At 34.0% G+C, this 13,619-nt stretch overlaps 1 protein-coding gene across 1 annotated transcript in view; it reads right to left on the reverse strand.

Moving 5' to 3' along the window:
• The window catches only part of LOC129436696 (uncharacterized), a 66,309-nt gene that overhangs the window by 32,392 nt on the left and 20,298 nt on the right, over nucleotides 1-13,619 (reverse strand). Inside the window, exons 8-14 of the mRNA XM_073865053.1 lie at nucleotides 12,684-12,797; nucleotides 10,683-10,820; nucleotides 9,785-9,868; nucleotides 8,769-8,867; nucleotides 8,340-8,423; nucleotides 7,471-7,566; nucleotides 6,354-6,452 (exon numbers count right to left, since the gene is read on the reverse strand). Coding sequence (XP_073721154.1) covers nucleotides 6,354-6,452; nucleotides 7,471-7,566; nucleotides 8,340-8,423; nucleotides 8,769-8,867; nucleotides 9,785-9,868; nucleotides 10,683-10,820; nucleotides 12,684-12,797 — 714 coding nt within the window. The remainder of the gene's footprint in view (nucleotides 1-6,353; nucleotides 6,453-7,470; nucleotides 7,567-8,339; nucleotides 8,424-8,768; nucleotides 8,868-9,784; nucleotides 9,869-10,682; nucleotides 10,821-12,683; nucleotides 12,798-13,619) is intronic.

Below are 13,619 nucleotides of genomic sequence, written 5' to 3' on the forward strand. Positions count from 1 at the left end.
GGCGTTCCTTGGGTAGTTTCTCAAAGCGGTATCAAAAGTCACTTTAGAGGTATTGTTAAGTTACAAGAACGGTGTTTTTGGATTTAAAAGTATTTATTTCTCGATAAAAGTAACAAAATATATTAGATAAAATGCCAAACTTATCAGATATATACATAAATACGCATTTTCCGCCATCTTGAATTATTTTCTCAGACTCGACCACAGACCTACGTCACGCAGGTCCTTCACTCTGATTGGCAGTCGCTTTGTCGCATCGCTCAGTATTTGCATAAAATAGCCTGCTTGTCTATTTTGGCCCCGCCTTGCTCGCGCAGTGGCGAGCTTGTCGCTTGTCGCTGGCAAACGGCCACTTCCATTGAAAATGAATGGTAGCCTGTCGCTCTGTCTCTGTCGCTTGTAGCTAATGTGACTGGGGGGTCAGACAGCCAGCGACATTATCGCTGTGTGTCGCTTGTCTCTTTCAATGAGGCGTTTCTAAATCTGCTTGTGATAAACAAATGAGTACCATCCCCTCCAGTAACTGACGAGAGAAGGATGACGTGAACTCCACTGCTTTGTTCTTATTGGTAGTCGCTCCCGAAAGTCGCTCGACATTTGCATAAAGTTAAACTTTTCTTAACTTTCTCGCGTCGCTGGACACGCCCATAAGGTCGCCAACGGTCACTGTCGCTCGTGTCGCCGGAAGTCGCCAGGTTTCCATTGAAATGAATGAGATCGCGTCGCTCTGCTACTGCTTGTACGCGCGGAGCGCCCGCTGATTATCTGGAGCTCCCATCGCCACAAAACTCCAAGGAAATGTTTAAATAGGCGATATCTTTATGAACCTACTGCAGATTCTTGTTTAAAAAACATACATTCTCGACTGAAATGCTTTCAAAACTTTGTATTTTGGCACATTAACAGAAATATTTCCTAAATCCGTCTGCTCAGCGCTCACGACCTGCATATCAACCCGGAATGGTTTTTAATTTAAAACAGCTGATTAATATTACGTTGGATTTATTCAGTATTCGCTACATGCGCAGATACACAATAAGAATATCTAAATCATTCACAAAAACAATAAGCTGTTTTTATTTCAGTCATTTTTAAAGAATTTTAACACAAAAAAATACCAAACTACATGAAATTAATTTTATTAATAAAGTTTACATATTCAATTTCATCAAATCTACAAGCCTGCAGAATGACTTTTTACAGTGCACAGACACTTAAACATTGCAATTAAGCACACAGCTGATGGTAGGCTACCCATTGAATTCCATTGGATTTGTTTTCCTACTATAGAAGTAGCACAGATTGTAAGATCAAATCACATTGCCTGCGTGCTACAAGGTATTTTCAAGATACCCAAAACCCAGGATTTGCACAAACTAATCCTAAACTTACCTGGCTAAACAACTAAACTGGCTTGATGGAATAGGCCCCCGGACAAGCTTGTAACTGCAGTGATACAAAACATAAACAAAGCAGCGCTTGCTTACCAGTTTCACAAAAGTCTCGCTCATCACAGATGAATTAGTGATATATCTGAAATGTCGTATGCGCCACATATTCATGTTTTCTAATGAGAGATGGAAAAATTGTCACGATCGGGATGTAGAGACAGGACGCAAACGCAAAGTTCAAAATAAATAACATTTAATAATAAAGACACGAGGGCTGACATGGTGAATACAGGAACACAGGAAACCAGGAACATCCAACACAGGGAACAGACAGGGTAATGACAATAATCCGGCAACCGGTGTGACAGAAACAAGGCATATAAATACAAAGACAATTAAACATAAGACAGGTTTAGTGTATTGGCGTTATGAGTCAATGAGTGTCCAGGTGAGACGGATCAGTGCAATACACAAAACATGACACGGACTAGCCGTGACAAAAATATGATGAGTGTTCTCTGTGTGTTTCTTCTTGACTTGCTTCGTCACTTGTTTCTACTTCTTGTGCCGAACAGCCAAGCTAACTGATTCGACTTCCAGATGAATGCCACAGCTTATTTGACATGCTAAATCATCCAAAAAGAAAGATGACCATGGAAATTCTTTAGCGGATGAACACTGAAAACCTGCCTAACAGCCAACTGTCAGCTTGGTGTGTACCTAGAGACAAGACCAAGATGACCACAAAAAAAATGGAATGCAAATGAAGAACATAGAAGCTTCAGTTCATCATGAGAATTTTCATTCCTCAAAGTGTTTGTGGTGAAACTTGAATGATTTTCTCTTATTGTTTATTATGGTGGTGAATCAGGCTGAATTTCTTCACTTCTACTTGTCTCTTGTGTTTTCAGTAGTCGTTTCATTTCACGAGATTCTGCTGTGTTCTGGTTTGATCCGGTAGCTGGAGTTTCATCAGAATCTACTGCAATCTGAGATCAGGACAAGACACATACAGCACTTTAAACAACACATACAACATAATCTCAGTCATGCACCCAAATTGTTTAGCACTAAATATTTCAGATGTCTCGTGCATTTGCTTCACCTTTAGCCCAGGTCCAGTGAAGGTTTAATAACAAGAATTCAGGGGATTTGGATGGTAAGTACGTTTCAGTTTATTAGATTGCACCATTATCTGCTGTCTTTAGGCATGATAGGTCTGCAAAACTGTAACTCTTCTGTGTCACAAATAATAAGGACATCCAACATATGGGCTGCCTTTTGCATAAAATGTAAATGCAGAGTGAGTGTCCATAAAGCAGAGAAAAAGCAGGTTGTGTACCTCGTAGACCTCAGTGGTTCATGGTTTGTGTCAAATAAAGGAGACATTCAAAGTTGAATATCTAGAAGCAGGACTGAGAACTACTGAAATACTTCACTTTACTATTCAATTATGAAATAATGTCCTTGGGTGTAAGTGACATTTCAACAACTTTACAGGAAGGCCAGAACAAAAAAAATGAGGAGGGTTTGCTCTTACTTTGTTTACTAATTTTAATATTTAATAACTCCAAATTGAATTCACCTGTGTTCTTTTGGCAGCAGAAAGAGCTCACCAAGAGCTTTAATTGGATATATCTCCATTTCACCCAAAATGTCACATGGGTGATTCTCATGAAACCATTGAAACACCACGGCACTAATGATTTTAGCTTTAAAATGTGTAATATAGTAACATTAAAAAGCATCAGAATTAACACAATACTGTGTTCTACCTTGCACAATGTGTGATTTCAACATAAGAATTTATAATTGTAAATTTTATCTCATTTTCTGCTGAAATTATCATTACCGCAATGTGTCCGGCTGTGTTTGAACATGCGTTATGTTGTAATTTAATCAAATTAACACAAAAATATTAAGAAAAAAAATAAATGGATGTTTTGCTAGACTACTTTAGATGACAGAAAAAATATTTACTGAATATTCATGTATAATAATAATGAAGAAAAATTAGGAAAATTATGTGTCCATGCCTGATGTTCTCATCCTCCGCAACACTTTTTGAGAACAGTTTAAGCACACATACAGAATTTTAATAAAGTTTGATTTTGAGTGACCAAGCACATGGACCAGTTACTTCAAGATGGCTACCAGGTAAGATCATTTTTTTACAGTTAATTTGAAATATTGTCTTGTCAGAATGCTTACACGACATTTTGATTATCATTACCGCAACAGATGCTTATTAAATGTTAATTTAATTAATAGAAGCATAATACTTTGATTTTAAATGCATGTGCAGAATCTCCAAATTATGTTCTTTCAGGTTTGTCATGTCATTTTGAAAATATGTCAGTGTTGATGTTTTCTGACTGTTGCGGTAATGAGATTTTTTAGGACAAATTTTTTTAATTATGTTACAAAAAGTGTTAAATGATAAGTAAAAGTTTTTAAATTAATGTTCCCATTTACTTCAGACTTTGTTTTTCAATGTCTGGTGGGAAAAAAAGTAAATTTAAGCAATTTTTACATTTTCATGCTTGACATTTTTAAAACCAAGTTTTCGTGAGAATCACCCACTTATTCCCTACTGGTTCTCACCACTTGATATAATACTAACCTGAGAGCACTGATTCTGGGATCCAGTAGGTGCAGGCTGTTTAAATAAATTTAAAAAGTATGAGAGATAACAATGCTTTGCTTCGCAAGTTGCATTAAATCAAATTATAAACTGCAAATTATAAATTAATGAAATGTACATGATATGTCACTGACCTGACAACACTGGAGATCCTTTTTGATCCCTGTGTGTACATAGCAGTTGGATTATTTTTTAACAATTTCATAACACTATATCTTCATGAACATCTGGTTTTAGCTGATATAAATATAATTATATATTTATAAATAAGTGATATGACTGCTCTTTTATCTAATCTACAATAAACTTCACTGTAAAAAACTCTGTAAAAATAACAGTTTTACTGGGTATTAGATTTTACATTTATGTTATTTACTGGCAACAGTTTGTACAAAGTTAAATGAACATTTTTCAGTCTTTATCTTCTACAGTAAGTTACTGGCAACCAGCTGCAAAATTACAGCAATTTTTGTACAACATTCATGTTTACTGTGAGAAGTTGTTAGTAAAGAAAAAAATGATGCTAGCACAAATATAAACACCAGCTACAGAAAATAACACACAGATAGTAATGAACACCACAATCCATGTGTGCGTACATGAAACCTCATATTAGACTTTAGAGACTTCAATCACAGAAAGATCATTTATTTCCTGAAATGGGCTTGTGCTAAAGACATGACCAAATATTTAGATAGATATATGGCAATTTTTAGAAAGATCGCTCTGAAGCAAACATCAGAGAAATTAAAACATGTGAAGATCTGGGCTGCGTTTCCCGACAACGTTCTCTCTTAGCGCGCTACGAAGACTCTTAAGTTAAACCTTAACTACAGGTTTACCTTTTCTAGGCGTGTTTCCCGAACTGTACCTTAGCGGGTCTCTTAAGGTATACTTTCTTACGTACGACGTTACCAGGTGCTGTCCATGGCGATGGTGCTGAATAGGTTGATATCGATTGCTCGACAATCAATTGTTCACTTTATGTAATAGGTACTTCGCTGCGTTATCAGAGAGCGGTGTTATTTATTAAAGAAACATTTCAGAAATAGAAAAAGTTACATTTATTAGGAATATCTGGTAAAGATATTTCAAATTGCAAACAACTAAATATAAACCTTGTATATTTTATTTTATATCAAACCCGTGCAAAACTCGCAACTTCATGTCCAAAAGTATAATGCATAAACTACTCCAATGCATCAATTATTCCTTCACTTTAAAGGATAATTTATATTAGGGGTTCCCAATAAATGCATTGCACAGTGAAATAAGGTGGGTCGTGCAAGTCACCTGGCTTGGCATTACACTTAAAATATAGAAAAACAAATTGTTGCTCATTAGTTCACGCGTTTATGTGTTTGGACACTGCGCAAGCAGCGCGTTTACAATGCGGATAACGCTTAATGGACGCATTTCTGGAGCCGCGCCTGTCTGTTAACCTTAAATATAACATAAAATATATATTATATGATATATAAATATATAGTATGATTGTTTTAGGTTTAAGCTTTGATTAGTTTTAATGTGGAAAATTTGTTGACCTTATACAAGCAATTATCAAGTGGAGCATTTTCTTTTTAATGTTTATAAAGAATATGGCATGCAGTTGCCTCAAAGTTATAAAACATTAAAAAAACTTCGATGCAAAGTCGAATTAACATCAATAATAATATTTAGGAAAATCAACAATTATGATTTCGTGATGAATGTGCTCCCGTGGCATGCAATTTTTTAACTTGATTTGTTTTATTTGCAGCTAAAATAGCCGGTAAACTAAAGATTTAACGGATTTGAAATGCACAAATAAAATAGTAAGATTCGCTGTATAGCTGCCTGCCATAGTTTCACCAACTCCTCCACCCAAAATCTTTTTTTAATAGTTTCTTTAGCCTGTAATAATAGTTTGAAGCTGATGTTCCTTTGGAAAAAAATATAAAAAATCTAACAACCATCAGTGTAATAATGTCTAATTATGTGAATGTTTTATTCTTTAAATAAATAAAAAATGCCTAATTTAACACGGAGTGTACTTCAACTTTTTTTTAAACAGATATTTAGTTATATAGACTGCAATCTACACAAGCTTTTATCACAGTGATGGCCCCTAGCGGAGTCAAGTGGGATAAGGTACAGCTAAGATTGCTCCAGACCAACCTTCCGAACGAACGACTTACAGAAGTGATACGTAACTAAGAACGTTTCGGGAAACACGTATTAACGATAAGGTACAGCTTAAGGTACAACTTAAGAACGACGTAGAGCTAAGAAGGTTTCGGGGAACGCAGCCCTGAACTGTAATTTAACTTTGTACTTACAGGGGTCAAATAGCCGTAAAATCAGAACGGATGCACTAAAGAGACTTTCAGAGGGAAAAACGAAAATTCTCACATCCCCCACTACACCTTCACCATTAACTGAGAATAAAAATGGAAAAAAATTAGACTTGCTTTAACACAAAAGCATTTTAATACAATGGTCACTGTCTTCATTTACTTCATTTTATCAGAATAACTTTATGATTTCTGCATTAAGATGAGATACTAATCGGAATTAAAGGGGACATATCATAAAAATCTGTATTTTTTTGCGCTATAATTGGGTCCCCAGTGCTTCTATAAACTATAAAATAAAATGTATATATAAAATAAAATAATAAAATAAATAAAATTAATTAAATAATAATAAATAAAATTAATTGTGCTATTTGGCTCCCCTTGTGATGTCAGAAAGGGGTTAATACCATCCTTTGCTCACACCAACAAAGTGTCAATTTTAACATGCTATAATAAATTATCTATACGATATTTTGAGCTAATACTTCACATATGTACTCTGGGGATACCAAAGATTTATTTTACATCTTTAAAAAAATCTTGTGAAATGTCCCCTTTAATGAGGTACAGTATAGACCAGTTCAAATGATGTAAACAACACTGGTCCAGAAACACTTCCTGTTACAGTTTGTGACAGTTATTTTTTATTTCACATATATTATTATCTTTAAGATGTTTGTTTAACTTCAGTTAATTCAGGTTTATATGTTCTGTTGGTTTATTTTATCCCAACGTTTATCTAGTGTTAAAAAACGGAAACAGGAAGTGCTTCTGGACCAGTGTTGTTTACATCTGTTGAAATGGTCTATATGGCCAAATTCTTGAACATTCCAGTGAATCACATGCTTTCAAACTTTGTGCACATACTTTTGCCTTTATATTGTAATATCAGTTTATAATGTATTTTACCATGCATTAGAAAAAATAATGGTGCTAAATAGGACTAAGCGTGATTGGCTGGTGTGTACTCATAGAGGAACCACTTGAAGTGCGATATAGCACCTATGTTTAAGAATACATCGTTGCTATATAGGACTTAAAGTGGTTGCCCTAATGGATTATGTAAATATCTTTTCTCAGTTGTATGGTAATGACTCACCTGTTTTCACTGTCAGTTCAGTCATCAGAGCAACAGCGTTGATTAAAACAACACCAACTGATCCAAACACATACACAGGAGTGATACGGGTGAAGTCTGTGAATGAATACATTTTAATATCAAAAAGACAACAACGAGTACAACAACAACAACAACAAAAACAGTACAACAATGAGTTACCTGGATCTTAACCCAGGATCTTTAGGATTTGACACTTTTAGCCTAGTCAAAGTTAGATCTATCAAGAGCAGCCAGTCATTTTAAAAATACTCTTTTTGTGTTCTGAAGATGAATGCTCCTAATTTTGGTGTAAATTAACAACCACAAATGAATTAATAAAACAGTAGGCTACACTAACAGTAACCACATTTTTTTTCATGATTAGTTTGGTCTCTCTTTCTTCTTTTTTATTATGTATTACGGGTGGAACTTTATTACTTAATAAAGAGTCAGTAAAGTAACTGAACTGGAAGTAATGCAAACCAACTATTATTTAAACTGATGAAGAAAACTGTGATTTTTCACCTGACACAAGATTTTGCACAATGAGAAGGAAGTGAATACTTTCATAGCTGTAATTGCTCTGTCTTGAAAAGCTGATTGGTTGATTAAAACATGAGAGTAAAGTGTAGTCTGTGTAACAGGACAATATTCACACACACAAACACATCACATTTGTGCTTGACTGAAAAACCATTAAAGAAATAAGCCAGTGAGAGAAAGCATGAATGAAAAAAATGACAATGTTTCTTAACTGGTAAATGATGAATAATTGAACAAGAAATAAATACCATAAGGGTTTGAAAACAAATGGAATGGATGATAAATAACACAGAGAAGATGATAAAAGCAGACGATCAATACTGTACCACAGTCTCTAAATGACACTAAACAATGCCAAACTGTCCATAATACTTGAAGAAATGCAATCAGACAGCCCCATCCAACACGATCTGTACAAAAAAATAATACAATCACAGTAAAAAAAAAATCTGTAGAAATTACAGTGTTACCGGCAGCTGGTTAGTGTAGATTTTACATTTATGTTATTTACTGTCAACAGTTTGTTCAAAGTTAAATGAACATGAAACATTTCAGTCTTTATCTTCTACAGTAAGTTACTGGCAACCAGCTGCATAATAACAGCAATTTTTTTCATTGTAACAGTAAAAATCTGTTTATAGTGCCATATTTAAAAAAATTTAGATTGTAAAACATTTTAAACAAAATATTTACAAGACAAATGTGCAGAACATTTTTGTGTTTTTGTTCTTAACATTTTATAAACAATAACTTACCGTCTTCATTTTCCAGCGCTATGGTGTGGAAATAGAACAGTATTGCATTCATCAATGACACTACAATGAACCACACAATTCTCCTGACCAAAGGAGAACCTTAAACAAACAAAAACAGGAAAACAGTGCATATCTGGCTTTAAAAAATACCAAATTCAAAGGAAAAACTTTTAGAGGAGATATTCAAAGCCATTGCAGTTTTACCTTGAGGAATGTTGTTTTTGGCAGATTGGTGAATCTCTACCTAACGTGTCTTTAAGATGTCATCTTATTGACCTTCTGCATTGTTTCTCGTAGTAACACTTACTTTTAAAGCCTTTTGTTTGCCCCTGTCCTAGCTTTTTTGAGCATGTTGCAGCCATCATATTTTTATTTACTTTATTTTTTCTCTATGTGCTGTTATAAATAAAATACAGGTTTTTGAGATTTGCAAATTATTGCTTTATGATTTTATTAAAATCTTTCACAGTGTTCCAACTTCTTTGGAAATGGGGTTTGTAAAAAATCTAATAACCAAGTAGCTTTTATAACAACAGTTCCATGTACAGTTCCAAAATAATGTTTAACTGTTTAGTGCATTTTAGTTTATGACAAGACTAGTTATATTTATTTGAACTTGAGCTGACACATGGAGTCTGCATATGTTCAGGTACCATATATAGCCTACTAGCAAAATTTTGTTGACTACAGTGAATTAAAATATTTTAACATTAGAGTGAAATTCTACCACTACCAACTTCTAACTATACTGTTAACAATAACTAATGAGAATATTATTTTATTGTTGCATATGACATGCAAATGTAGGCAGATGATGATGAAGGATCCTACCTTAGATTTTTAGCGGCGTAAAATTTAAGAAAAAAAATTGTCCTTTTGATGTTGTGCATCCTCACATTGGAGACCCAAATTCATGTACAAAGTTTGGTTTCAATACGTGAAAGCGTTCCTGAGATGCAGAATTTTTTGTATTTTGTTAGGTAGGATCCTTCAATGATGATAATTTAATCACTTACAGTGCATTTGATCCCCACATGTAATATTCCAATTGTATCTGGTCGTTGTTGTTATCACAGGTAAAAGTCCAACAATAAAGAATCCTAAATACAAAAGAGTGATTAATATTAAAATGCATGTGTTAGGTATCGGGACGGGGAAAGAATAAATAGATAAACAATAAAGGCCTTTATTAACAAAAGGGGTAACAAACAGGAAAACAAAACAGAGTAAACAATAAATACACTAGACTACACAAAACTTCACAATGATCAAACATAAACTGGACTAGATCTTTCTCAATAACAAGTACTCACGGAATGGAGCGAACCTGCACAAGACACCAAACACAAGGACTTTAAATAGGGAAAACTAAATGACACACACCTGAAAAGAATCACAAGTAAGGGATCGGGGAAAAGGTGACGAGACCCGGGAAATGCGTGGTCAGAATAAATCAATACTAAAACCACGCATCTCCCACATGAAACATTGTACTGTCAGAACCCTGCCATGCTGAACTAGATCTAAATACAAACAAGGATCTGGCAGGATCCTGACAGCATGCTGGACTTCACTGACAGATCTAACAACAGATTCACAATAACATACAGTATGAGATCATTCTCACTACACAATGTGCAATTAAGCAATTTACTCATAAAAAACCAAATGACCAAACTGTCCCATACAGAATTAGGAGTGGAATATTAAAAACCACTTCCATAGTAAGAAAAACAAATATTATGGAAGTTTTGTGATAAATGATGAAGAAGATAATTGATAAATGATGGTAAGCAAGCACACAGTTGACGGTACACATTGAGTTCCATAGTATTTGTTTTTATTTTAAACATTTATACGGTTTTCTTTAACTTTTTCACACTTTAGTTAAATCACATATAAAAGTGCTCTCACCTCCTTTGACTGATGACCCAAACGTGTAGAACAGAAGGACAAATTGTAATGAAGGCAGAACATAAAAGATCATACCAGCCAGAACATTGAATATACCAGTTATCTGTTTGCTTAATTTCCCAGTGAGTTCAGCCAACCCTGCATCACAAAAACATGACAATAATGAATATATTCAAATAATTCAAATGAATTAATGTTTATCATTACAGATTTTCTGAAAGAAAAACAAAATACATTTAACAAGATGAAGAAATTTCTTTATCGTTTTAACAGGTAATAAAGACCATAACGAAATGTTTTCATCTGCAACCTAAACTGTTTTCCTTGAATATTTTTTTTTATCAAAATCTTTAAGGCTGACAGAAATAAGACATGCATGCATGACCAAGGTTAAGACTATTAAATGTCTTCATGCATATATGGATGTACAGAACTGTGATTGTACTAACACTGTTTCCAATCACATTGCACAAAAGCAACTCGCATAATAGATATGAGATCTCACCTATATAACACAATCACAATAGTGATATTGTTTTGACACCAGACAAATCTGCACAGATTCAGACCAACTCACCTTTAAGATTTGTAAAATGTAAATATGATGCGGGCCATACTTTAACCCATATTTTTACCTTTTATCAATTTTTACTTTTACCTATTATAAATATTGTTTTATTATTATTATTATTATTAAATATGTTATAACTTTTTGTTATTTTATTTTGTTATTGTTATCTTATTTTGTTTTTGTTACTTTTTGTTGTATATAAAAAAACGAAAGATGAACACAACTTGTATCCAGTATTTTGCTGTTTAATTACTGAAAAACTCATATTTTCTTTTTAAAAACAATTGCAGTTTAAAATTGCAAGCCAAATGTTAATAGTTCTACTATGAACATTGCAGAAAAAAAATTATTTTGTTTATAACTGTTTAACTTTCATAAATTGTTACATATCAAGTATTCGCAACATAGAGCCGGTGTTCTCCTAATGACTAAAATTGCACTTGATGTTCTCTTTTTTTAATATTCTTAAGATATATAGGCCAAACCACCTTTCCATTGTACGCTACATTCAGACACGACAGTCAGAGTTGTAGTGGCAGTTGTTGTGAAATTTCAGTTTAATTGTAAATTGTTTTAAAGGATTCAAGTTTTACTGATAAAGTTAAACAAAAATGATTAATATTTTCACTTTGCATACAGTGTTTTGATTGGAACACATTGAAATCACTTCCGGTCAGTGTATCACGGTGTAGTCGAACAAGTTTTTTTATGCATCCAAAGCTCAAATTGTATCGAAAAATAACGCACCCACAGATGCTTGGCACCCACACAGCCCCTTTCTGACTCTCCTGACAGTTTATTTGCCATCATTTGTAATGTACAGTATAAGGGCGGCTTTAAATTAGACAAAGATGACCTGCGGCCCAAATAAAGATGATTGGAGGGCCGCATTTGGCCCACGTGCCACAAGTTGACTAGACCTGGCCTAAACTGACTGTTGGTGTAACACAAAACATAAAAAATAGATGTTGACATGCACTTGCATCACTTACCAAAGTTGTAAACTAAAGTCATTAGCAGATTTTTATTTCAGTTGAATGCATTTTTTTAGCTATTAACAGTATCATGTCAAGCATCAAGTTAATTATTCTTATATCAAAAGCCTGCTGAATGACAGTATTGATCTTCGTGAAATCATTGATGTTTCAGACAAAACCATCCTGTCTTGCCCTAAAACTCAACATTAATACACTAAAAAATGCTGGGTTATTTCATTTTACCTAGCGTTTGGTCAAAAAGGAACAGACCAAAGTTTATATTTTATCAAACAACTCAGTATTTTGCATTGAAACAACAAAGCATAGGTTAAATTACAACCCAGCAGGTTGAAAACAATTGATAATAACCCAATAATAAATGTATTAATAAATACATACATTTTTTCAACTTTTTAGTGTAGGTGATGAAACAAAAAACAAAAATATACTCACAGTAAATGATAAAGACAAAGCATAACAGAAGCACTACAACAAAAGCGACCATTATCATGACTTTATCGGACACAGTATACTTCTGACTTTCCTCCCAGGCAATTCTGAGAAAAACTGGAATAAAAGAAGAGATATAAATTATAGCACAGCCAATACACAGGCACTGTATAGGGGTGAGCTGAGCGGGGCACAATCTAAGGGTTAATTGAAACACGACTACTTTACATACAGTATTTATACAGGGCCGAGCAATCTGTTAGTCAGTTGTCACACAGTGTTACAATTAATCATCTAACCCAGTCTCCTGAGGTTGCGTATAAATAGCACGAAGTGTAAAACTCGTGCAATACATACGCCAAATTCCACTTTGATGTGCATATGATACGCAAGTCCTTCCCATTCACTTAAACGGGGCATCTTTTTTGTCGTTTTATTTATTGGTTTCTCAATTTTTTCTGTTTTTTAAACCATTTTCGCTTGGGTTTAGGGTTAGATTTTAGATTTGCTTAATGAGGTTATTTAATATACAGGTTTCTCAATGTTTTTGTCCATATTTAAGCCATGGTCGCTTGGAGTTGGGGTTAGAGTTGGGGTTTGGGTTAGGATGTCATTTTTATATAACAAAAAGTTGTTCTAACCCTAAACCCAAGCGAAAATGGTAAAAAATAGCAAAAAAAATGAGAAACCAATAAATAAAATGACAAAAAAAGATGCCCCGTTTAAGTGAATGGGAAGGACTTGCGTATCATATGCACGCCGAAGTGGAATTTGGCGTATGTATTGCACGAGTTTTACACTTCGTGCTATTTATACGCATTTTTAGGAGACTGGGCTGAATCATCAGTTATACAATGATAATGTAATGAAAGCAATGTAAATACTATTCATCAAAATGATTACTGACAATTATGATTTTTGTCTTAATTAATATATTGA

Source organism: Misgurnus anguillicaudatus, unplaced genomic scaffold, assembly GCF_027580225.2.
Source record: "Misgurnus anguillicaudatus unplaced genomic scaffold, ASM2758022v2 HiC_scaffold_29, whole genome shotgun sequence".
In the NCBI taxonomy this organism is placed as follows: Eukaryota; Metazoa; Chordata; class Actinopteri; order Cypriniformes; family Cobitidae; genus Misgurnus; species Misgurnus anguillicaudatus.